This window comes from Canis lupus, chromosome 26, assembly GCF_003254725.2.
Source record: "Canis lupus dingo isolate Sandy chromosome 26, ASM325472v2, whole genome shotgun sequence".
NCBI lineage: Eukaryota > Metazoa > Chordata > Mammalia > Carnivora > Canidae > Canis > Canis lupus.
The window spans coordinates 28,482,203-28,507,674 of NC_064268.1; the positions used below are offsets into that span (position 1 = coordinate 28,482,203).

A 25,472-nucleotide genomic window follows, 5' to 3' on the forward strand; every position below is an offset into this window, starting at 1 on the left:
GAAGCAGGAGGGCACCACGGCTCTGCAGTGCCAGGTGGAGGGAGGGGAGGCCTGAGGAGTGGGCTGGATGGGGGGGCTGGCTGGGTCTCCCTGGATGACGTCTCAGAGGACTGCTTCCCTGGGAATTAGAACACACACCCAAAAGTAAAAGGCCAAGGAAGTTACAGCCACTGGGAACAAGCCACATGGGTGGGTCTCTCCCCACTCCAACTCGAGGGCAAGAGTGTGGCATCTTCTGGGCCAGACAGACCAAACAGACAGCAGATACCCCTTTCTCAGGGTTTTACACAGGCCCTGGCAAATCCTACAGCTTAAAGAGATCCTAGCCTCCAACCACTCAGACTGGTGGCGTTAGGAAGCTTCACCAGGACGGAGCCTTACCCGGGTTCAACTGTTCTGTGAAACATGCTCCTTCCTCCCAGAAATGCCAAGAACCCAAGGAAGAGGTCCAGGATGGCAATCTGTTGCCCACAGGACCCTGAATAAGGGAGGCCTGGTGGGTGTACTATCTCTGCCTTCATATAGCTGATACTGAGTGGAAATGGCCAGAAGCCTGGGCCTTTCACAACCGCAGGCAGATAGCTCTATAATAATTACTAAAAGATGAAGCAATTGGATTCAAGTGTCATGAATGCTGAAATCCAAGAAAAAGGAAATCTACTCTGAAGTGCTGAGGACTCACTGGGAAAGAGGAGCACTACCAAGGTATTGAGGAGCCAGGAATGGGTTCCTGGAGGCTGATTCCCCCCGCACCTGCCCCCGCCCCCACTTTTCCCCTTTGGCCTTTAACTCAACGGCCCCCCCTCCACTGAGGGCAAGGTGATGAGGGCATGGAGGAGCCGTGGCCTGTGGTGCCGGCCAAGCCTGCATGCTCACCCTCTCCTCGGCCAGCCTCTTCATCTCCTCCTGCAGTTTGCTCAGGATGTGCAGGTTTGGCTTGTTCTTCTTGGCGTACTGCTGCAGCTCAATCACACTTTTGTCCGAGGTCTCCTGGGGGAGCACAGTGCCTCACTCTCAGGAGTGCCCAGGGCAGGCCTCATCAACACATTGTGGCCAGCAGGCTGACGCACCTCAGAGAACATAGACCAGTCCATGGCTGCCCAGCTCACCTTCTGAGCATGCCATCCTCACTTTTGCCTCCCCCTCAGCAGGAAGCAGCAGCCACGGCCTCCCCGCTTCATAAGGCAAGTACCCTGGCACCCACCTGCCTCCACTCCTGCCATCGGCACTGGGCACTCAGGATGTAATGACCACAGCACAGCCTCAGCCAGCAGAACGGCACACTGCCAGATGGGACACACCCTGGCACTGGGGCCCAGCTGGAAGCCCATCAACCTAGACACATGCTCTCTACGTGTCTGCATGCCCTATGGCTTCCAGCGCAGGACCAAGCTGTCCCTTCCTCGGGTAAGAAGCCATCTCTAAGGACGCCTGCCATGCCTTGGAGTGTCAGACACCACCTGCCTTCCAAAAGATGCATGCTGGGGCTGTGCCTAGACTGGACCCTAGCCCTACAACCGAGGGAAGGTTTCCATTCATGGGGAGAGAATGAGAAAGAGAAAGCAGGCTTTCTCTCTCAATCTTAGCCCAAGCAAGATGCTGCACAAAAGTAAGGCACATAGAGGCGGAAGTCAACCTCATCTGCACTGCATCCAAGTTTTCTCAGTAACACCTATCTTGAAGTTCCTTGAAGCACACCCTAAGGGCCCAGTGTCCCCTCCTTCACCCTCTCTTGTCAAGTCCAAAACAAGGGCCTCTTCAGGGATGCCACAATGACCACCCCTACTCCTACTGGGGTGCCAATAATTCAGACTGTTTCTGGAAACCAGGGGAAAAATTAAAAACCATAAACGCACAGGATCCCCAGGTGGCTCAGCAGTTTGGTGCCTACCTTCGGCCCAGGATGCAATCCTGGAGAACCAGGATTGAGTCCCACATCAGGCTCCCTGCATGGAGCCCACTTCTCCCTCTGCCTGTCTCTCTGCCTCTCTCTCTCCCTCTGTGTCTCTCATGAATAAATAAATAAAATCTTAAAAAACAAAACAAAACAAAAACATAAATGCCTCACAGTACTTCCCTCCACCCCACAAAGCACACAAACCTAAGGGTATTGGTTTAAATCTCACGACCTCGGCAAAACAGCAGATACCAAACATGACCTGTACAGTTTAGCAAAGGTAAACCAGTATTCATAGCCAAGAAAAGCTGCCCTGCATCTCTTACTCTCCCTCAAGCTCCTAGGGGTCCTCAAATTAAACCCAGGGCTCCCAGCCCCGTGAGGGCACAACAGCAGGGCTCAGCTCAGAAGCTTCCTCTCCACTGGGGCTGGCATCACTCACCACCTACACCTCTTGCAGAATGGGCCATCCCCACACAGCCAGTGCCAGGCCCAGGCTTCTCAGGGAGGAAGAAACAGCACCAACGACCTGCCACCTCCCAGAGGTCACAATGAAGGCCCAGCAGTGCCTAAGAGGTGGTGCTGAACAAGAGCACAGCTGCCCAACTTTGTCCCTGTGACAGTGGGACCCCAGACAGGTGCTCCGGGGTGGGAGGAGGATGAGAAACAGAGGCTGCCCTAGGCCCAGGGGAGGGGCCCCATTACCTGTTTGACCATCTTGCTGCTTTCACGGCCATACATGCGCAGCAAAGACCCCCAGTTTTTGACATGTGGGTGCAGCAGCTGAAGGATTTTCTGAGAGGCTAACTGTTTTCCAACTCTCTTATTCTTACCTGTGAGGAAGGAAGATGAAATGTGGAAAGGGAGTCCCTAACATACAGCTGTCAACATGGCCACCTTTCCTAAACAGGAACATACCTGCTGTCCTCCCACCCCCCAAGCTGAGGGCATGTTCAACAAGAGGGGGAAGGACGACACAGAGTGTGGCAGGGCAGCAACTCTGCTGCCATTCCGGGACACCCCTCCTCTGGCCACAGGGACCATGGGTTGGATGGGGGCACGGGTGGCAGGAAGGGAACACGGTCTAACCCAAATACCAGCCCAAGCCCAGACTAGGAGGATGGGGATGGTGCAGGCAGGACTACCACAGTCCTGCCTTAGGCTGACTGGCCTTCAGAGGTCAGGAGGAGATGCTAGTGGACACCATCGCAGGCAGTCAGCACACAAGGCAGGAGCTCGGGTGACGCCAGAGCAGTGGCCCAAGACCAAGCCACAGAGGCTCAGGCTCCCAGAGAGGCCACACGGCAGGGTGCCATCTCCCCAGCAGTCATTGGAAATTGTGGTGGGGTGGCAGGAAGTGAAGGAGGCAGTCCTTACACCAGCCGCGCACTGTGTGTTTGCCGCACGCCATGACATATTCACTCTTCTGGTTTTTACCAGGAACCACTTCAAACTTGATGGATGTGTCACCCATTCCATGGTTTCTTTAAGAAAAAGTATAGACAACAGATGACATTGGCTGAGGAGGAGGAGGAAATGGCAGCTTCAGGAAAGTCTTTGAAAGGCCCTTTGAAGACAGTGCCAACCCTCTCCCCAAACTGCTTCTCAGCTGAAGAGGGGAGGACATTTTCTGTGTACCTCATCTGATCTCACAGGCTCTGACTGACCACCAGACACGAGGGGCTTCTGTGCACACATGGAACAATTGCAATGGCTCAGACTTTAACCTCCTAGCTCTTAAGCTAGGATAAATGGCTAATAAAGACACTGGGTACCAAAAGAGAAGCCCCCATCACCCCTACTCAGAAGGGAAGGCACCCACCCTACCTTTTAAGGCACTCGTGGAGGATCTGATAGGGAGACAACAGTCCGGCCTTGCTGGTCAGCTCGTAGACCCGTGAGTCCTCGATACTGATGTGGTTAAAATACTACAAAACAAAGCAGCCACTCCTAAGTGCTAGACCTAGCCCACTGGCCGCGCGGAGCTGTTCCCCATGCTGTCTGCTTCCTCCAGAAATTTCCTGTCCTCTTTATTGCCTCAAGGAGCACCTCATACCCCCACCTCAGTGTTCAGCTGCCCCCCTGAGACAGGACGAGCAGCACTGTGCTAGGTTGGAGAGAACATGTTGTGATGGTGGCAGAGCCTGGTGCTGCCGGGAAGCCTTTTCTGAATCTGAGTCTGATCAGACAATTAGAAATCTAAAGACAGACAACCTTAGAAAAAAAAAATTGAAGATCATCGTGAGATTATAGGAGAGAAGGTAAGTCAGACAGAAACGACTCTAAAAATGGCAAGCTCCCTAAAGGCTGCAAAGGGCCTGGTCTGGCTCCTGTTTCAAACACAAAGTCGTCCCGTCCCGGCTCTGAGACCAGTCACTATAACCAGAGAACAGAACAACTAAGAAGCATTCATGAGAAACCACATAACCCATTTAGGGGGAAAAAGGGAAATTCTATACAAGAGAGGCAGGCAGGCAGCAGCCAGGAAGTGGCTGTGACCCCAACCATGCTTGGGCCTCTGCCGAGCCACGCCAGTGAATGGAGGATGTGGCCTAGCCCACCCAGCATAGCCCACCTCCCTAGTGGCACCTGCTGAGCTTCTGGGGCTACTGTAACAAGGTATCACAAAGTGGGTGGCTTATTTTCTCACAATTCTGGAGGTCAGAAGTCCAAAAGCAAGGAGTCAAGGGGCTGCATCCCCACCTTGAAACCTCTTAGGGAGATCCTTCCTTGACTTTCTCAGGTTCTGATGGCCCCAAGCTTTCCTTGGTTTGTGGCAGCATCATTCCTATCTCCACATGGCCTTTTTTTCCATCTCCCTCCCTCTTCTTGTAAGAACACAACACTGCTGCTCAGAGCAGGGAGGCAGGGGTTCTTCTCTCTCCAGCAGAGACTCACTATGACTGAGTCAAGGAGAGCAAGGTGCTATTTCTGAGGAAGATTGCAGACTTTAGTGAGCTGAAAAGCTAACTGCCCTCATTTGGTTATTGTCTTCCAATAGGTCCACACAAGATACCTCCATTTCCAAATATCTGTACCAGCGTGGATCAGTTTCCAGGGAAAGTTATTCACCAAGATGTCAGGTCCTAGACCCATCCTCAATGGCTGGCCAGTAGCTGACGCATCGGCAGTGACTGGCTCTCTCACCCAATCTATGAGAACCCAGTCTCTAACCAGCAGCCAGCACCTGGGCTGTGGACCTGTGGTCAAGCTGAGAGGTGGAGAACCACCTGTGTGCCCAGGATCCTCCTTGAAAGAGCAGAGGCACACACACACTCAGAAGCCAAAGACATCCAACAGCTGCTGGCAAACACCCACACCACAACTACCTGCGCTGGTGCCACAGCCACATGTTGCTGATGGTTAACCTGCGAAGGGCATATAGGAACCACCACACAAAAGGTAGAAGTGACCCACAGACGACAGTACAGCAGAAGCCCGGCCGGATACTCGGTGCTTAAGACACTGAAGGAACCTGAGGGAGTACCACAGACAGCCCAGCACCCATAAATTCAACAACTTAGAGAAAATGGACCTATTCCTTGAAAAATGCAAACTACTCAAATTGCCCTATTCAAGAAGTTGAATTTGTAGTTAAAACTTCCCTGTAGAGAAAACTCCACGTGCAGATGACCTGCCTCATTGGTGATAACTGCCAACCATTTAAGGGGGGAAAAAATGACACCACTTCTAGAGAATCTTTCAAAAACCTCAAGAAGAGACCATTGCCAATTTATCTTATGATGTTAGTAGCAACACATTATTAATATCAGACAAAAAGAAAACAACAAACTGATTTCCCTTGAACACAGGTGTCAAAATCCTCAATGATATTAGCAATTCACAACCAGCAATACATAAATATGCTGTCCCCAAGGAAGACTTACCCCAGAAATGCAGTTTTTAAAAACCAATTAACATAATTCATTATCAACAACTTAAAAGTTTGAAAAAGCCTTATCATATCAAGAGATACAGATACACTTGACAAAGTGCAACACCCTTTCCATGATAAAAACTCTCAACAAACCAAGAACAGAAGAAGAACCTTTCCTTGACCTAAGAGGTACTGACAAAAAACCAACAACTGACTTCACACTCAGTGGTCAGAGGCTGGGTGCTTCCTGCCAAAGATCAGGAACAAGACTAGGATGTCTACTCTCCCCAATGCTGCTCAATGTGTAATGGAGCTTGCAGTAAGAGCATCATCCAAGAAAAAGAAATAAAAGGCATCTAGATTGGAAAGGAAGAAACCTAACCATCTTTAATCATAGTCAACCTGGTCTGTACACAGAAATTCCAAAGAAATCTCCAGAAAAACTACTGGCTATTAACTAGTAACACAGTTTGCAAAGCTGCAAGACACACAGTCAACATACAGACAGAACATTCCATCTCTCTATATTAGCAATCCACAGTCAAGACTGAAACTAAAGTGCTTCCCACAATAGCTCCAAAACCTGTATGGAAATACTTACATCTAAATCTAAGAAAATGAGTGCAGGATCTACACACTGGAAATGACCAAGCAGCAATACAAGACATGAAAGAAAACCTCAATAAATGGGGAGACAGGGACGCCTGGGTGGCTTAGTGGTTGAGTGTCTGCTTTGGACCAGGGCGTGATCCCGGGGTACTGGGATCGAGTCCCGCATCAGGCTCCCCACAGGGAGCTTGCTTCTCCCTCTGCCTATATCTCTACCTCTCTCTGTGTGTCTTTCATGAATGAATAAATTAGGGAGACATTTTTTTTAAAATGGGGAGACATACCGGGCTTGTGAGCTGAAAGATGCAATACTGTTAGAAGTCCATCTTCCCCGAATTTATCTACAGATGTAACACAATTCCAATCAGAATCTCAACAGAACTTTCCATACTGACATACTGTTTCTGTATGGAAGGGCAAAGCAACATGAATAACCGAAAAGTAGTTTTGAAAAAGAACAAAGTTAGAGGGTTTACACTATCTGATTTCAAGATTTCATGTCATCGGGGCCACCTGGGTGGCACAATTGGTTAAGCGTTTGACTCTTGGGTTTATGATCTCAGGGTCTTGAGATCGAGCCCACACAAGGCTACACACTCAATGGAATCTGCTTGGGATTCTCTCCCTCTGCCCCACCACACTCACTGGCTTGTTCTCTCTTAAATAAACCAATCTTAAAAAAAAAAAAAAAAAAAAAAATTATGTCCTCAAGAAGATGTGGCATTGGTGAAAGGACACAGATCAAGGAGGCAGAACTGAGCACAGAGACAGACCCACACATACATGCTGCTCCCTACAGATGTGTAAAGGCATCCAGTTGAACACACAGCTACCGAATAGCCCAGCAAAGCCATTCTGGGTGCTTATCTATGCTCACATGGAAACCTGGACAGCCTCATAGCAAACAAGTGCTAACCACCCAAAACTAGAAATGCATTCAACACTCCTCAGTCAAGAAGGAAGAACACACCCAGCACTGCCCTGTGGTGGGCATGCTCAGCAGCAAAAATGACCCAAACACTGACACAGGCACCAAAACAGTTGGTGCATCACTGAGTTGGAGCCTGGTTCTAAGGCCATCTGCCCTGTAACTCCACTGTTAAGACATTTGGGAACTGGCTAACCTAGGGAGGCAGCTCAGCGCCTACCAGGTGAAAAGAGAGAACTGGGATGGGAGAAGATCTGAAAATGTTCTGCTTGACTGTACTGTGGGTTACGTAACAAAACTATACACGTTTCAAAACTCCTCTAAAAAGTACCTGTAACTCTCTATAAATTAAAAAATAAATTGGGGAAAAAAACAAAAAGGCAAAAACAACAGATCACTCACAAGTAAATTCTAGAATAACCATGAACCAACCACCTCCAACAGCTATCTGAAAAGCAATAACATACTGAGAAGAAATCACCCCAGGTCTTATAAAGAGGCATGGTGCCAGTTCTGGTCACCTGCTTTTGCCTTTTCAATGAATACCAAACACGCCTTGCCCTGAGCCTCTGCTTCCATGGCAGCTCTCAAACTCCAGACATTCTATATTCATGCCACCACTGTGCATGGACGTTGTGTCACTGTGTCTCAAGGACAGCAGTGCACAGCAAGAACTCCCAAAGAACCAGCATCCACACCTGGAGCTCACACAAGAAGGAAAAGCTGCCCCCACCTCCAGAGAAGCATCATGGGGGAGATAAGTCACCACCTGCTGAGCTACTCAGAAGAGTGTGATACAAACACTGTCACAATTCTTTAGGAGCAAGACAGCAATTCATTTCAGTCAGGATTGTGCTGCTGTAACTCATCCAACCTGACAGAGAAGCTATTTTTTTCTCTGACAAATTTTAAAACAAGGGGGACACCTGAGTGGCTCAGCGGTTGAGTGTCTGCCTTTGGCTCAGGGTGTGATCCCAGGATCAAGTCCCACATCAGGCTCCCTGCATGGAGCCTGCTTCTCCCTCCACCTGTGTCTCTGCAGCTGTGTCTCTCGTGAATAGATAAATAAAATCTTTAAAAATTTTAAACAAGGGATCCCTGGGTGGCGCAGCGGTTTAGCACCTGCCTTTGGCCCAGGGCGTGATCCTGGAGACCTGGGATCGAATCCCACATCAGGCTCCTGGTGCATGGAGCCTGCTTCTCCCTCTGCCTATGTCTCTGCCTCTCTCTCTCTCTGTGTGACTATCATAAATAAATAAAAAAAATAAATAAATAAATAAAATAAAAATTTTAAACAAGGGAAAAAGACAATGTGTGTGTATACGTGCACATATACAATTAAATTCCAAGTGAGAAAAAAGAGGATAAGGACATTTTTGGGTCATTGGACTCTTACTTGGTACTTGTATTGCGTTCCTGGCATGGAGCTCCTAAAACCTTTAGAATTTCCTGAATGACAAGAGTAGCTCTGGTTATTTAAGAGAGCCTCTGGACCTCACCTGAGTTTATGGCAATGAGAAGGCTAGGGGCAGGGGCATGTGGGGAACCCTGGTAGTTTCAGGATGGGACCTTTATGATGGGACTGGTCATTAGAAAGACCAAACACAATTAAGGACTTGTTCATCTGACTGTCCATTTGTATCCTTTATAATAAACCAGTAAACATAAGGTGTTTCCCTGAGTTCTGAGAGCAAATTCTAAAAAAGTTCTAGTTTGGGATCCCTGGGTGGCACAGCGGTTTGGCGCCTGCCTTTGGCCCAGGGCATGATCCTGGAGACCCAGGATCGAATCCCACGTCAGGTTCCCGGTGCATGGAGCCTGCTTCTCCCTCTGCCTATGTCTCTGCCTCTCTCTCTCTCTCTCTCTCTCTCTCTCTCTCTGTATGACTATCATAAATAAAATAAAAAAATAAATAAAAATAAAAAAATAAAATAAATAAAAAAGTTCTAGTTTAAGCAAATTAATGAGCCTGAGGGAAATCATGGGAACCCCTGAATCTGCAGTAGGCTGGCTAATGTGGGTGGCCTGGGCACCCCATCTGTGGCTGGAATGTGAAGTGTGGGCAGTCTTGTGGGACTAAGCCAGTGCCACGTAGACATTGTGAGAACTGAGAAGAGTTGTAGATACCTCACTAGTGTTAGAGAACTGGAGAACCAGCACTGAAAAGCCCCTTATATGTACGAGGGAACTTTTACCTGGGATTTCCAAGCTGCCCATGTGGCCTCCTCCACCTGGGAAATTCTTTCTCAGGCTACATTCTGAGATCATTTCTGGAAAGATCCCTCACTTTTCAGAAGAGCCCCAGAGTACATGGCCAGAACTTGAATTTTAACTACTATTCAGTACAACCTGAGGCACAAATTCCAGAAACCCACAGCATTTGTCATGGCAGATGCCTAAGGCAAATGCCTCATTAGAGGCCCAGATGGGAAAGGCTCCAAGGAAGAGGCTGTAGCCCCAGTGACCTCGCAGATTCAGGGCAGGAAGAAAGGCGGACGATCAAAGAACCAAGCACAAAGACTGCCAACCGGTCATCATCAAAACCATGCGCCTCCAACAAATGAGGGAACTACCAGCCTCTAATCACCAAGTGTCCTCTGATCACCAAGTGTGAGGCAGTGACAGGGTTGGTGGTACAGTCTGGGGCAAGGCTGAAGCCCTCCAGGTGCACATCTCACTGCATGGCCACATATGAGGAGGCCACAATGCAGGTGGAAGGACTACAAAGGGCAGCTAGGACAGAGCAGGGAACTGGAGCAACAGGCCACTCTGCAACACACATGTCCTGTCAAGGGTGGGAGAGCATGGAACGCACCCCTGGGTCCTCGTGCTGACCAGAATGAAACTGGGTGGTCCCCGCTTAGGGAAATACAATGGTGCCAAACACTAAAGTAACCATAGACAGAGCAAGCAGAGACTTCTAGATTAAAAACTGGACTGAACTGCTTATTGATGCAACCACCAAACAAACAAGATGCTGGTACCTTAGAAGCCAAAACACTAAATAGAGACTGTCTTGGATGTTATCTTGAAGCCAAGGGAAGGCATTCCTAACCCTTGCTGTTCTACTAACCCTGGAGAATTTACTATTATCTCAACATGTCAAAACTTTCTCAAGCCAATAATAGCCACAGGTGAGGGGGTGTGGGTCCGGTAAGCTGAGACTGGTCAGACACCTTGTCCCCACACCCCTGTCCCCCTCCCGACCAGGGATCAACAGCAAAGCCTGCTCAGATCAGCTGCTGGGATAAAGCAAAATTCCATCCTCCTAAAAGGCAGCCTCGGCCCAGGACAGGTGGACTCCCTGCACCAGAACCACAGTTACCCTTCCAGCTTCTGCTACCTTGTATCAGAGGACAGTGCAGTGCAACCAACAGAGCCCACATATCATCAAGCACGACAACAGACCCTAAGGGCCCTGGCAGGCTGTGAGGAGGGGTCTCGGTAAAAGGTTCTCCAACATGCCTTGGAAGCCTCCCTGAACACCACTGTTCACAGTTGGGTTATTTAGAAATTAGGCTGAAAATGTGATTTTTCCTGGAGGAGCTAATCCTTTTGAGATTATGTCTGCTGAATGGGCTTTGTGACCTGTTGCTCATCTACAACAATGAAGCACGGAACACATTTAACACTGTGATGGGCACTTTACCATATTTTATAACAGCATCTGTCTAAAAAGATTAGAAAAAAATTTTAATGCATCCTGAAGCACTTACAGAGGGGCAGGATAAGGGACCTCTAAAATTTGTTCCTCCATAGAATCAACAAGAATGCTGACTAAATTGTCAGAATCAAGTTTTTCAAAATTCTGGAAATTAAAAGGCAATCTGAGAAGCATTTATTCAAAAAAAATGGCTGAATCTTGGCAAGTCAATGAGCTTTGTAGCATTTTAACTTGACCCATTCCTATCTCCTCTTCCCAGCTCTGTGGTAGCCTGAGCAGCCTCACAGCCACTGAAAAAGGCACGAAGGTTCCCCAACAACCCAACCCCAAAGAACCATTGCTATCTGGCCCAGGCGCTGGCAGCTCTATAGAAAAGTCCCATTTTTTTTTTTATTAAGGTTTTATTTATTTATTTGAGAAAGAGAATTCAAGAGAACAAGCATGAGGGGGGTCAGGAGCAGAAGAAGGAGGAGAAGTGGACTCCCTGCTGAGCAGGGAGCCTGACATGGGGCTCAATCCCAGGCCCCTGGGATCATGACTTGAGCCGAAGGCAGACATCCAACCAAATGAGCTACCCAGACATACCTGAAAAGCCCCATTTTAAAACTTGCCTTTGCATGACCCAACTCAGAGCTCACTCAGAACAGCCCAATTCCCCAGGAAATTTGTCAAAAATAATCAGTGGCAACTGTTTCATATTGCAATTGCCTGAGGCTGGAATACCAGCTGGTAGGCAAGAGGCAGGTCAGAAAACATAAATGGGGAAAGCTAGAGAACGTGATGCCCATAAAGGACACTGAAAAGCTCCAACTTATCTGGGGATCTAGATGGCCACATGCATGCCCAGGAAAGACCCAAGAAGGCCCAAATCTCTCACACGATTGACTCAGAAGCTCTGTGCAAGTGGGAAATAAAGGCTAAAATATAGCTGTCCACTACTAGAGCGCTAAAGGTGACTGCACCCCCAACATGTATAAAGAGGCCACTGGAAAAGGCTAGGAGACATATTGGTTTAGGTCAGGAAATCTCTGATCTGGATTTCACAGAATAGTCTAGGAGAGTCACTGCTATGGGTTGAAATATGTCCCTCCAACAAATTCATATGTTGAAATTCTAATTCCCAGTACGTCATTATGTGACGTTTTTTGCAGACAGGCTCCTTACAGAGACAATCAAGTTAAAATTAGGTCATTAGGGTAGGCCCTAATCTGACTACTATTCTCATAAAGAGGAGATCTGGAAACACAGAGACAAAACCAGTTATCTCCAACAGCTATCTCCAAATGACAGAGAGAGGCCTAAAAGACTTCCTTTCCTCCCAGCCCCAGAAAGAACCAAACCTATTTACAACTTTGATTTTAGACATCTAGCCTCCAGAATCATGAGGCCAAAAAATTCTGTTGTTTAGATCACCCAGGTTGTGATAGCCATTATGCCAGTCCTAGCAAACTAACAAAATCACTAAATAGACAGCAACAAAAATAGCAAAGCCAACAAGTCTTGGGAAAGGGAGATAACCTGTTATCCACAGTTGCCACATTATTTAAAATGTCTAGGTTTCAACAAAAGAATTTATGAGACATGAAATGAAACACAAATGTATATGCCCTACAAGATAGGGAAAAGCAGTCAATACAAACCATCCCTGAGGAAACTGGACTTACTAAGACTTTAAATCCACTATAATAAATATGCTCAAAGAACTAAAGAAACAAACAGAACATCACGTCGAAAGAATTAAAAGAAAGCACAAGAACAATATCTCACCAAACAGAATATCAATAAAGACATAAAAACTATTAAAAATTCACCAGAGGGTTCAAAAGTAGATTCAAACAGTCAGAAGAAAGATCAGCAAACTTAGGCAAATTGAAGGGATGCCTGGGTGGCTCAATTGCTTGAGCTTCTGACTCTTGATCTCAGAGTGGTGAGTTCAAGCCCCAAATTTATTAGGCTTTACTCTAGACACAGAGCCTACTTGGGGGAGGGGGGGTAGCGGGGAGGGGGGAAGACAGGCAAATCAAAAATACCCAGTCTGAAAAATATTTTTTTTTTTATTTTTTTTATTTATGATAGTCACAGAGAGAGAGAGAGAGAGAGAGAGAGAGAGAGGGGCAGAGACACAGGCAGATGGAGAAGCAGGCTCCATGCACCGGGAGCCCGACGTGGGATTCGATCCCGGGTCTCCAGGATCGCGCCCTGGGCCAAAGGCAGGCGCCAAACCGCTGCGCCACCCAGGGATCCCCTGAAAAATATTTTAACAAAACATCAACAAAAAAACAAAACAGGCCAGTGTCTATGAGGTCTACGTGTCTATGAGACCTGTGGGATACCATGGGAATGTATCACCTTACATAATAATGGGAGGCCCAGAAAGAAGAATAAAAGGGGAAAAAACAATTTGTTAACAAATTGAGGATATTACAAAAGGTAATGGTAGCTCCATGCAGGGAGCCCGACGTGGGGACACTGGGACTCGATCCCCTGTCTCCAGGATCATGCCCTGGGCTGAAGGCGGCGCTAAACTGCTGAGCCACCCAGGCTGCCCAGAAATTACATTTCAATGGACTAAGCACCCCAACCCTCCTGGAAAAAAAAAAAGTTGATAAACTGAATTCAAAAGGATGCCTGCCTGGCTCAATCAGTGGAGCAGGCAACTCCTGATCTCAGGATTGTTGAGTTCGAGCTCCACACTGGGTGCAGAGAGTACTTAAAAATAAAATCTTTAGGGACACCAGGGTGGCTCAACTGGTTAAGCATCTGACTCGGTTTTGGCTCAGGTCATGGTCTCATGGATGGTGGGATCCAGCAGGGCAGGTCCGGGCTCAGTGGGGAAGTGTGTGTGGGGATTCCTTCCTTCTGCCGCTCCCCCCACTCTCCTTCATACCGTCTCTCAAACAAATCTTTAAAGACACATCTGGGTGGCTCAGCAGTTGAGCATCTGCTTTTGGCTCAGGGTGTGACCCCAGAGTCGTGGGATCGAGGCCCACATCAGGCTTCCTGCATGCAGCCTGCTTCTCCTTCTCCCTCTGCCTATGTTCCTGCCTCTCTGTGTTTCTCATGAATAAATAAAATCTTTAAAAATAAAATAAAATGCAATCTTTTTTAAAAAAATTGCCTAAGCCCTCTGCTCAAAAGGCAGAGATTGACAGAGGATAAAAACAAAACTCAATTATATGCTGCCTATAAAAGACATGATTTAGATTCAAAGTCACTATTAGGCTAAAAGTAAAAAACAAGGAAAGACATGGCAAAGAATAAGAGAGTTTGAGTGACTATATCAGACAAAACTGACTTTAAAACAAAAAATGTTACTATAAAGGATATTTAATAATAATAAAGGGTCTATCCATCAAAATGACCTAACTATATGAACATTAAACAGAACTGACTTCTGGGGCAGCCCGGGTTGCTCAGCGGTTTAGCACCACCTTCAGCCCAGGGCATGACCCTGGAGACCCGGGATCATACGTCAGGCTCCCTGCGTGGAGCCTGCTTCTCCCTCTACCTGTGTCTCTGCCTCTCTCTCTCTCTCTCTCTCTCTCTCATGAATAAATAAATAAAATCTTTAACAACTACAACAACAAAAAACTGACTTCTAGTTTCAACATTTGTGACACCAAATGTGTGAGCTTCCACAAGCAGTTCTAAACAGTAACTGCCAGGAGTTGGAGCAGACTCAAGGGCTCAGTCCCACAAGACTGCTGCCACCACCTGATGCTAAATAACTTCAAGTCCAGGTTGTCGCTTATGTTTGTGTCTTTTATTTTTTTTTAAAGATTTAAAAAATTTATTTACTGAGAGACACAGAGAGATTGGCAGAGATAGAGGGAGAAGCAGGTTCCTCGCTGGGAGCCCAATGTGGGACTTGATCTCCAGACCCTGGGATGATGTCTTGAGCTGAAGGTAGACACTGAACTGCTGAGCCACCCAGGCATCCTCTCCTGTGTTTCATTGTACAGCAGCTGTACAACGGCGGTTCCCAAACCTACTTCGGCTTCAATAATTTCCCACAACAGCTCACAGAGCTCAAGGACAACAGTTTATTTACTGGAGTACCAGTTTATCACAAAAGGATATAACTCAGAAACAGCCAGATTAAAAAGATAAATACGGTGAAGTATAAAGGAAGGGGTACAGAGCTTCCGTGCCTTCCCTGAGTATGCTATCTTTTTTAGCACCTCAATGTGTTCACCAACTCAGAAGCTCTCCGAACCCCTTCACAGTTAGGGTTGTTTTTTTATGAAGGCTTCACTACACAGCCATAACTGATTACATAATTGGCCATTAGCGATTAGCTCAATCTCCAGTGCCCTCCCCACCACACATATGGGGGGTAGGGGGAAGTGGTGGTGGTGGTGGTGGTGGCAGCATCCTGAAACCTCTAACCCTCTAATTTTATGGTAAATTCCATGGGCAACCAGCTCCCATTCAAAGGGATGGTCCAAAGTCACTTCATTATCCTAAACTCAGGTGTGGCTGAAAGGCATGTGTGAAGGGGGCCTGGCTGGCTAAGTTGGTGGAACATGCAACTTTTGATCTTGGGGTCTTGTGTTTGAGCCCCACACTGGGTATAGAGATTAACTAAATACATAAAATTAAGAAGAAGGAGGAGGAAAGAAAGGAGTGTGTTAAAAATAACAAGACATTCCAGATGCTTGGATGGCTCAGTCAGTGAAGCATCTTTCAGCTCAGGTCATGATCTCTGAGTCCTGGGATCCAGCCCAATGTTGGGCTCCATGCTCAGCAAGGAGTCTGCTTCTCCCTCTCCTTCTGCCTCTCCCCCAACTCTGCTCTCTTTCTTTCAAATAAATAAATAAAATCTTTTTAAAAAACCCTTCCATTTACTTTATCAGCCTGCAGCTTTTTAAAGAATTAGGGCCAGGGATACCTGGGTGGCTCAGTGCTTGAGCGTCTATCTGCATTTGGCTCAGGGCATGATCCTGTGTCCGGGATCAACTCCCACATCAGACTCCCTGTGGGGAGCCTGCTTCTTTCTCTGTGTCTCTCATGAATAAATGAATAAAATCTAAACAACAACAACAATAACAAACACTAGGAACAAAAAGCAAATACTAATATATTGTAGATGCTCTGTACCAGGAACCAAGAACAAAGACCACACATTTCTTATTATATCGCAATACCACAAACATATATGTACCTAACAACCCCAAAATACATGAAACAAAAATGGACAGAAGTGAAGGGAGAAATAATTCAAGAGTAACAGTTGGAGACTCCAATACCCACTCTCAGTAACAGGGAAGACAAGGCACCTGGGTGGCATCTGACTCTTGAATTCGGCTCAGGTTGTAATCTCAGGGTCGTGAGATCAAGTGAGCTGGGTGTGGAGCCTGCTTAGGATTCTCTTTCCTTCTGCCCCCAGCCCCCCCCACCATGGGCACACACACGCTCTCTTTCTCTAGAAAAAAACAAAAAAACACCACAGAAGAACTAGGCAGAAGACCAATAAAGATGTAGACCAAACACCATACATCAACTAGATCTAACTGACATCTGCTTCACCCAGTAACAGCAGGAAGTACACTCACCTCATGCACACATGTAACATTCTCCAGGGCAGACAGGTCATCAGACAAGTCTCAGTGAACTTAAAAGGACTTAAAAGGTTTGAAATCGGGCAGCCCTGGCGCAGCGGTTTAGCGCCGCCTGCAGCCCAGGGTATGATCCTGGAGACCTGGGATCGAGTCCCACGTTGGGCTCCCTGCATGGAGCCTGTTTCTCCCTCTGCCTGTGTCTCTGCCTCTCTCTCTCTCTGTGTCTCTCATTAATAAATAAACAAAATCTTTAAAAACAAAAAAAGGTTTGAAATCATACAAACTATGTTTTCAAACCACACTGGAATTAAAGATCAACAACTAAAGAGGAGAAAAAAAAAAAAAAGAGGGAATCCCTGGGTGGCTCAGCAGTTTGGCACCTGCCTTCTGTCCAGGGCATGATCCTGGAGTCCCGAGATCGAGTCCCATGGACTTGCATGGGGCCTGCCTTCTGCCTGTGTCTCTGCCTCTTCCTCTCTCCCTCTCTCTCTGTGTCTCTTATGAATAAATGAATAAAATCTTAAAAAAAAAAAAAAAAAAGAAACTAAACTAAAGGAAATTTGGGAAATTCACAAATATATGAAAAACAAATGCTCCTAAAATGACTCCAATGATTCAAGGTAGAAATCACAAGGGAAAGTAGAAAAGTACTTTGAGATGGGGATCCCTGGGTGGCTCAGCAGTTTAGCGCCTGCCTTCGGCCCTCTGCCTGTGTCTCTGATGAATAAATAAATAAAATCTTAAAAAAAAAAAAGAAAAAAAAAAACACTCTGAGATGAATGAAAACAGGAAAACACACTAAAGCTTATGGGCTGCAGTTAATGTAATACACAGAAGAAAATTTATAGACATAAATTCCAGTATTTAAAAAGAACACCTCAAATCAATACTCTAACCTGAAAATACTAGAAAAGAAGAACAAACCAAACCTAAGGCTGGCCAAAGAAAGGAAATACAGAAATAAATGAAACAGCAGTAATAAATCAAACAGAAAATTAAAAAGCCAATAGGAACAAACAAAACCAGAAGTTGGATCTTTGAAAGATCAAAGACAGTAACAAACTTTTAGACTAACCAAGAGCAAAGAGACTCAAACTACTAAAATCAGGAATAAAGGCAGGAGCAGCACAAGCTTACCAAAATGCAGCAAGTCATGAGGGAATATACTATGAACAAATGTATCCCAATGAATGAGATAACCCAGAGCAAATGGAAAAATTCCTATAAAGACACAAAGTCTCCAAACAAGCTCAAAAAGGAGCAGGAAATCTGAGAAGTAATGTGAAAAAAACAGAATTGGTAATTAACCTCAAAGTCAAGTCTAGACTCAGATGGCTTCCCTGGTGGATTCTGGATTGATGTTTAAAGATCAATACCGACATTTCACAAACTATTCCACACAAAAGAAGAGAAACAACTTTCCACCTCATTCTGTAAAGACAGTACTCCCTCAACACCAACACCACACACAAGAAAAACTACAGACAAGTGAGTATCCATTATATACCTGCAAAAGTCCTTAATAAATTACCAGCATGCTATATCCAGGAATACATAAAACTTATGTACACCGTGACCAAGTGGGATTTATCTCCGAAATCCACGGTTGGTTTAATATTCAGAAACCCATGCAATATACCACCATTATGAGGAAAGTAAAAGACAAAAACCAATCATCTAAATAGAAGCAGGAAAAAACATTGGACAACATCCAACATCCATTCCTGAAAAAAAAGACTAAGCAAAACAGAAGGAAACTTCCTCTATCAGATAAAACCCACAGCTAACACAGCATGTTTTAAGTGAAAAAATCCAGTCAACGAAGGACCACATGTCGCATAATTCCATTGATGTGAAGTGTCCCAAGCGAGCAAATCCAGCAAGACAGAAAGGAGATTAGTGGTTGCCAGGGGTTGAGGGGCTGGGAGACAGGGAAAATTAGAGTTATTGCTAACTGGTATGATGTTTCCTTTTAGAGAGATGAAAATATTCTAAGATTAGACCATTGTGATGATTACACAACTCTGAATATACAAAAATTCACTCAACAGTATGGTTTTTTAAAGGAGCAAAATTTATGGTATATAGAGATCAAGAAAGCCGGTATAAAAAAGAATACCATCTTCAGAGTTTGAAAAGCCTTCACTACAAGTAACCATAGAATCATATTTCCCAGAAGGATTTACAAGTAATTTTAAACAGTTCTTAATACAAAAAACAACGTAACTTAGGGACTCTATAGATCTGTGGTGGGAGCCAGTCTTTGAGACAGCCAGCCTTCATTCCAAATACACTTATTCTGCACGTTCTTCACTACCAATTACAAGACACAGAACACAAAAATCTGACAAAAGTGACATCTCCCCCTGCCGGAACTAAAACAAGTTTCCCCTTTTATGAAATATGAACAAATGAAACCACCTGGAGTTTGGATGGTTAAATCTATAACCTGCATAGGCTGGTGGGTAGGTGGGGACGGGGAGGGGGGACAGGGAGCAGACACTGCATTGGAGCCACAGCTCCAGACAGGGCAGGATTGACACTCACCTCAAGCTCCTCACTGTCTTTGGGCTTCTCCTCAGAGGTCTGTTTGACAAAGTCAGGGATAAGGATCTCCAGCGTAGCTCGGGCTATGAAAAAGAAAAACTCCAAGGGTGAGGGCTTGGGCCCAGCTCACTTCCCAACTCCAGAGCAAGCTGCACGTCGGCTCCTGTGCAGGACTTCAGAGGCAGGGAGAGTAGAAGATGGAGGAGCACATCCTGAGCAAAGGATGCAGTGGGGCAAGTGTTAGGCTTTGAGCAGCCTTATAAGCCACACCAGGTTATATGTACTCTTGCCCTGAGGTACTTGTAGCAGACAAGACAGGAGAAATCTGCTTCAGAGAAATCACGGTGATGGTGTGCAGGCAAATGGCTCACCAGGACCCAGGCCACACAGTGAGGCCTGAGCACTGAGCAGGCTGCTCTGAGTGTGGGAGGGAAAAGTAGAGACTGGACAGATACTCTTGAAAAAGAGTCTGCAGGACAGAGCAGAGGGATGGCTCAATGCTGAGTACAGATTTCTGAGCAGGGCTGCCACTCACCATTGCAGTGGGGCGGTGTGGGGTGCTGGGGAACAGGGGAGGGGCAGCAGTCTGACCCTATAGAGTCATAAGTGCTGGCAAGACATCCAAGTGAGGTATCTAAAGAGTAACTGGGGTCTAGACAGAGGAAGTAGATCCTCACACATGGGGAGAGCAGAGCCTACTGCCAGGACATTTCCACTCTCACAGTGGGCCCCACGTGAGCTATCTGCCCCATGACCTTAGTAGTACCAATCTGTTAAGCTGAAAGCCTTTTGGTACAATCTCTCTAGTATGGACAGCAGGCCTTCCTGGAGAGAGGTGGAGCGTGTGAGCCCAGTACAGCCTCACAGAAGGCAGGACAGAAAGTAACATATCCTCCCGATCATCCTCAGCATACACCACAAAAAGCAACACCAACGTAAACTCTTGAGTCTTGTAAACAAAAGCACCGTTACCAATCCCCAAACATGGTAAGAATGTGATAAAACTGTAGACTTCATGCTTTGTACAGGGCAGAGCTGCTTTGGAAGACACCATAGCAGAGGTAGAAACCTTAAGAATCGAACTGTGGGCACCAGAGCTTTGGGTGCACCCAACACCCACCCTAAAATGTACTCCACTCCCAAAAAGAGGCCAAGTAACCCTGATGGTGAGGCAGAGGAGCTTCCATTTTAACTGGAAAACACAGGCCTTCGCAGGCTCTGTGAGTGGCAGTCCCAAATCTAGAGATTGAAGAACTCAGGAAATCATCCTCAAACGTGTAAAAACCACTTAAGAATGCCAACAATGTAAGGTTCTACCTCTTTGTCACCTCCTAGCATGCCCACGTTTTGCTCAGTTTTTACCAAGCCCACTCCAGAACATGCTAGCATGACCCAGTCGGCTGTGGGCGGTGGGGACAAGGGCAAGAGATTCTGGCCCAGCTGCCAGAGAGCAGAGAAGGTTGGAGTTTCCTAGTTTTTTTCCCCTCACGTTTTACTTCCTCTAGGAGTCTTTTCCAATGAGCACATACTTTTAAAAAACCAAGTTAGGGGATCCCTGGGTGGCTCAGCGGTTTAGCGCCTGCCTTTGGCCCAGGGCACGATCCTGGAGTCCTGGGATCAAGTCCCACGTCAGGCTCCTGGCATGGAGCCTGCTTCTCTCTCCTCCTGTGTCTCTGCCTCTCTCTCTCTCTATGTCTATCATAAAATAAATAAATAAATCTTTAAAAAATTAAAAATAAATAAATAAATAAAACTAAGTTAGATGATTACATAACTTGAATGGATCTGCCCCATCCCCAGCCCTCCCTAGCCAAGGGGAGAGGCAGACAGTGGGCAGCATGGGTCTGACACACACAAGCAGGCACATTACCAGCTTTATTCTTCGCAAGTTTTTTGCTGCTTGCAGTTCCAGATCCATAGGTCACACCATCAATGGTCACCGAGGCACCAAAAGGCTCACTTGGGTTCTCTTAAAATTAAAATTACGGTTTTAAAAATACTTGCCAAGACATTAAAAGCGTGCACACATGCACACATACAATCTGCTAGCACCAACAGACAAGGCAGGGTAAGGGCTACTGCTGGAAGGCAGAGATGAGGGCTCTCTGAGGCTTGGAGATAGGGTCAAGAGTTGGTCAGCAGACAGAGAGCTTGCCAGGAAAATTGTGAAAAATGGGGAGCACGGGTTAGTAAGATGGAAGAAAATAGGAGGTCAGAGGCCAAGCTACCAGGGACAGGGAGCGTGTCTGTGAAAGGTGGACACAGGACGGTGAATAGCAGAGACCGCAAATGCAGGAAGCCAAGGAAACGACATACAAACAAGTGACTCTTAGGTTCAGGATTACAAGGGGAAGACAAACTGGTTTTCACAAAAGTGTGATGAGGAAGGCCACAGGAGACGGCTGGTGGGAAGCACAGGCCTGAGGCCCCTTCATCCACTGGGGGGGCAGGCTGAGGGGGGAACAGGTGGAGACACAGCAGGAGGTCCTTTCTCAGAGCAAGGGAAGAGAGGACAGTGTGGGTGGGGGGGAATATGGACAGAGGAAGAGGGAGGCAGGGGCATTTGCCCTCGGATGGGATAAACTGCTGTGAAAACGACCCCCCACCTACAGCATGCTTTTCCCTGCCCTGCCCTTTCACCTCTTAACCCAGCACAGTAGGGTTACTGGTCAGTTCCCGCCTCCCCAGCCATGACCCCAGCAAGGTGTAGGATTCTTCAGGGCTGAGGGAGGGGAGGTCAAACTTACCACATTCAAAGAAATTATAAACAGGGCGGACCTTGAGGACGCGCTGCATGTACTCGTGCAGGATGCAGACCTCGGACTTCCCATTGGGATTAATGACAAACTCTGTGACAAGAAGGCCTAACTCAGCAACAGCGTGAGGACCTGCCGCAAGCTAGCACTTGGGACCTGACACCATCCAAGTTAGCGACTCACTGAATTAGGGGCTCATGACCGTGAACGGAGTACACCTCTGCATTCATAAGGTAAACGTAAGCTCTGAGATAAATACAACTTACACACAAAGCATACATTCTACGACCATCAAGTAAAACAACAGTATAACCAATCTGCCAAAGATAAAATCTACATGCCCCAACTCACCTTTCTTTGTGGGTGCATCCTGCACAGACAGAGTGATGAGCTTCTGATTGGCCGGCAGGATGGGCCTCTCAGACTCTGCCTGTTTCCGTTTCATTTCTCGGTTAAACTGCCGCCGCTCGGCCCAAGTCCTGAATTTCTTCACAGTGACTTGCTCAAAATCAAAACGCTTTTCCAGGTAGTTCCGAAATTCCTCAAGATCTGTGTGGATTTATCAGAGAACAAAATTGCTAACGTCCAACCTAAGAGTTATGTTTCCGGGCAGCCCAGGTGGCGCAGCAGTTTAGCGCCACCTGCAGCTTGGGGTGTGATCCTGGGGACCCGGGATCAAGTCCCACGTCAGGCTCCCTGTGTGGAGCCTGCTTCTCCCTCTGCCTGTGTCTCTATGAATAAATAAAATCTTAAAGAAAAAAAAAAGAGTTATGTTTCCTCTGTCCAGGGAGTAGGATGGTGATGGGCTGCCCATCAAACAGGTCCCACCCATGCCATCCCCATTCCCCTTTTCCTGAAATCTTGGGCAAAGAAAGCAAAGAATCACGTCCTTTCACTCAAATTACTCAGGCAGGTCCCTATGGACAAATTTTTGCGATGCTTTTAATTTTTTTGAAACAAAAAGAAGAAAAAAGAAAAAAGCTTTAAAAAACTCCACAAAACTCAGGATGGCCTTCAAGACTTTTCTATCAAAACAAGTACCACAGCAGTGGAAGTACTGTGTACCCTGCGCTCTCCCCTCCAGCCACCTGGCTGCCTGCACACTCAGCAACACACCCAGGAAGCTGGGGGGCCTCATACCTGTCATGCCTCTTTGCAACAGCTCCTGGCCCAGCCCCACTGCTTACCACCCATCTCTAATTCAATGAATTTCCAAGGGGCCTCCAGCTTTTAATGTTGTACACTAGCCTTCTCTCTCCCAGGATATCCTAGACGGCCACATCACCCTCACTGGTTTTTGACTCAAGTGTCAGCTCTGAGGCAGGGACGCTTGTGGCTTACGCCCAGCCCTAAGAGCAGCACCTGTGGATGTGGAGGGGGTGGTTCATGTGTAAGACTGAGGAATACGTAGTTAAAACTCAAGGCTGTGAAATCTGCACCCGCTTAATAATACACCAAAACCAGGGATGCCTGGGTGGCTCAGCAGTTGAGCGTCTGCCTTTGGCTCAGGGCGTGATCCCGGAGTCCCGGCACTGAGTCCCACATTGGGCTTCCTGCATAGAGCCTGCTTCTTCCTCCGCCTACATCTCTGCTTCTCTCTTGCTCTCTCTCTGTAGCTCTCATGAATAAATAACTAAAACATTTAAAAATAATAATAATACACTAAAACCTCGTATTTCTTTACACATTACCGCAGGGAAGTGAATCTAGAAACAAGCGGTCACTTCTCCCGAGGGAGTAAAGTTAGAAGTGAAAAGCAGATGTTTTCAGAAAAACAGGAACTCATTCAGGTGTTCCATGTGCATAAAAGATGAATTTGGACAAAAACCAATACGTTGAAGTCTTAAAGCAAAAGCTCCCTTCCAGCTGGGTCCTGAGAAAAGCCGACTGACACACTGACAGAAGACAGGGGAAGCTGATGTGGATGCCGAGGGAGGCAACGGGCAGGCAGGTCAGGAGAAGACGGCAGTCTGTCTGTGGGGGAAGCTGAGGGCCAGTGTCAGACCCTGCCTTTCCCCAGATGCCTGAGGTTCCAACCGGCCCTCTCCACAGAGGCCGCCCCTCTCTGGGGCACCTTCCCCACTCTCAGCAGTGGTGTCACTCCAATCCCCTCTCCAGCTTTTCTAGGCTCCTCACCCCTATGAGTTACGAGGAAGGCTGGGCAGCAACATTCAGACAATATCCAAATAGCAATAACCAAAAATCCTGAAAACACAAAGTCCTCTTTGAAAGAGATTCAGCAGGTGGGCTGAGAGAGGTCTGCTACCATGCCACCACTGTAGAGATAACTGAGACTTGCATGGGTAGGCCTAAGCTAAAAGACACAGGAGAGAGGAGAAACACCGACACACAATCAAAAGCAATTGTGGGGTTGAAGTGGGAAATGTCTGCAGAATGGTGGCTGTCTCCCAGTACTAAGTCTGTGGATCAAAGCAGCTCATTCTGAGCGTATCAAAACAGCTCAGGGGACCCTCCAGGTGGCTCAGCGGTTTAGCGCTTGCCTTCAGCCCAGGGCGTGATCCCAGAGTCCCGAGATCGAGTCCCACGTCGGGCTCCCTGCATGGAGCCTGCTTCTCCCTCTGCCTGTGTCTCTTTGTGTTTCTCATGAATAAATAAAATCTTAAAAAAAAAAAAAAAGCCGATCAAAACAATGCCACATGAGCACCTCCTACTGAAAAACCAAGATTTCAGGAAAGGTCACGTAAGTAACCAGAGAAAAATGCCATTCTGCGTTGACAGTAGCCATCTTCATGGCACAACCAGCCATGTAGGGCCTGCAGACCTAGGCAGGTTCTAAGATCAGGGAGGCAGACGTTTCCAACCACATGAGTGGAAAAGGTCTCTAGAAGTCCCTTCCTCACAGACAAAACCAGGAATAGGTGGCCTTCAGCAGAAGAAATGTGATGCCAGGGAAGGTGTGGAGTGCAGCCAAATCCCTGCAGATGGATCCCAGCCAGCAAGGAAGAAAGTTCACCCCAGAAACTTACCAACCGATTCATCTTTGCACACCTCAACCTTGGCCTTCACCTGCCCCAGGGCCCCAGGGGCAGCCTCAGCCCCCAGTGGGTCCTTCTCATCCAGGGCCCCTGAGTCAGCTCCGATGGAGTCGGGCTCTTCCAGAGGGAACTCCAACTCTGCAGATCGGCTCAGGGGCTTGACAGGAGACACTTCCCCACTGGGGGCGAGTTCACTGTTTTGCTCTCTTTCCTCATTGTCCTTCATTTTCTTATAATGCAGACAAGGAATGCTGCTCAGAGGAGGATCATGTTTCTGTGGGTAGTGAAATTGCAACAAAGATTACAAGGATGACCCCAAAGCTCTGAATATCTGAAGCCTTCCACTTGCCTCTGCCTGGCTACCATGCAAACACAACATGTGCATGTTCAGTCTGCAAACTTACAAGACTAAATTCATGACTGATGCATCCCCTACCCGTATGCTTCCCGTTCCCAGGAAGTACGGCCTGGACCAGGTGACCACCCGAGACTCTCTGTGTAGGTACACGGGGACTCCAGAGTTATGGAATGTCATGATCCACCCGTCGGGCAATGGTTCTGTAGGAGGACGGCCACGACCTGCACAGAAGACAAGACCATCCCCCAATCACTTCAAAAGCACACTGAGTTGTAGAGA

At 47.1% G+C, this 25,472-nt stretch overlaps 1 protein-coding gene across 3 annotated transcripts in view; it reads right to left on the reverse strand.

The window, feature by feature from the left end:
* The window catches only part of DGCR8 (DGCR8 microprocessor complex subunit), a 36,384-nt gene that overhangs the window by 2,044 nt on the left and 8,868 nt on the right, over positions 1 to 25,472 (reverse strand). Inside the window, exons 4-13 of one of the 3 annotated variants that reach the window (XM_025474812.3) lie at positions 25,272 to 25,414; positions 24,827 to 25,109; positions 22,191 to 22,388; positions 21,831 to 21,932; positions 20,954 to 21,052; positions 19,084 to 19,166; positions 3,725 to 3,825; positions 3,275 to 3,381; positions 2,603 to 2,730; positions 877 to 990 (exon numbers count right to left, since the gene is read on the reverse strand). In XM_025474812.3, coding sequence (XP_025330597.1) covers positions 877 to 990; positions 2,603 to 2,730; positions 3,275 to 3,381; positions 3,725 to 3,825; positions 19,084 to 19,166; positions 20,954 to 21,052; positions 21,831 to 21,932; positions 22,191 to 22,388; positions 24,827 to 25,109; positions 25,272 to 25,414 — 1,358 coding nt within the window. The remainder of the gene's footprint in view (positions 1 to 876; positions 991 to 2,602; positions 2,731 to 3,274; positions 3,382 to 3,724; positions 3,826 to 19,083; positions 19,167 to 20,953; positions 21,053 to 21,830; positions 21,933 to 22,190; positions 22,389 to 24,826; positions 25,110 to 25,271; positions 25,415 to 25,472) is intronic. The other 2 variants (XM_035706634.2, XM_025474813.3) reach the window with 2 other exon arrangements.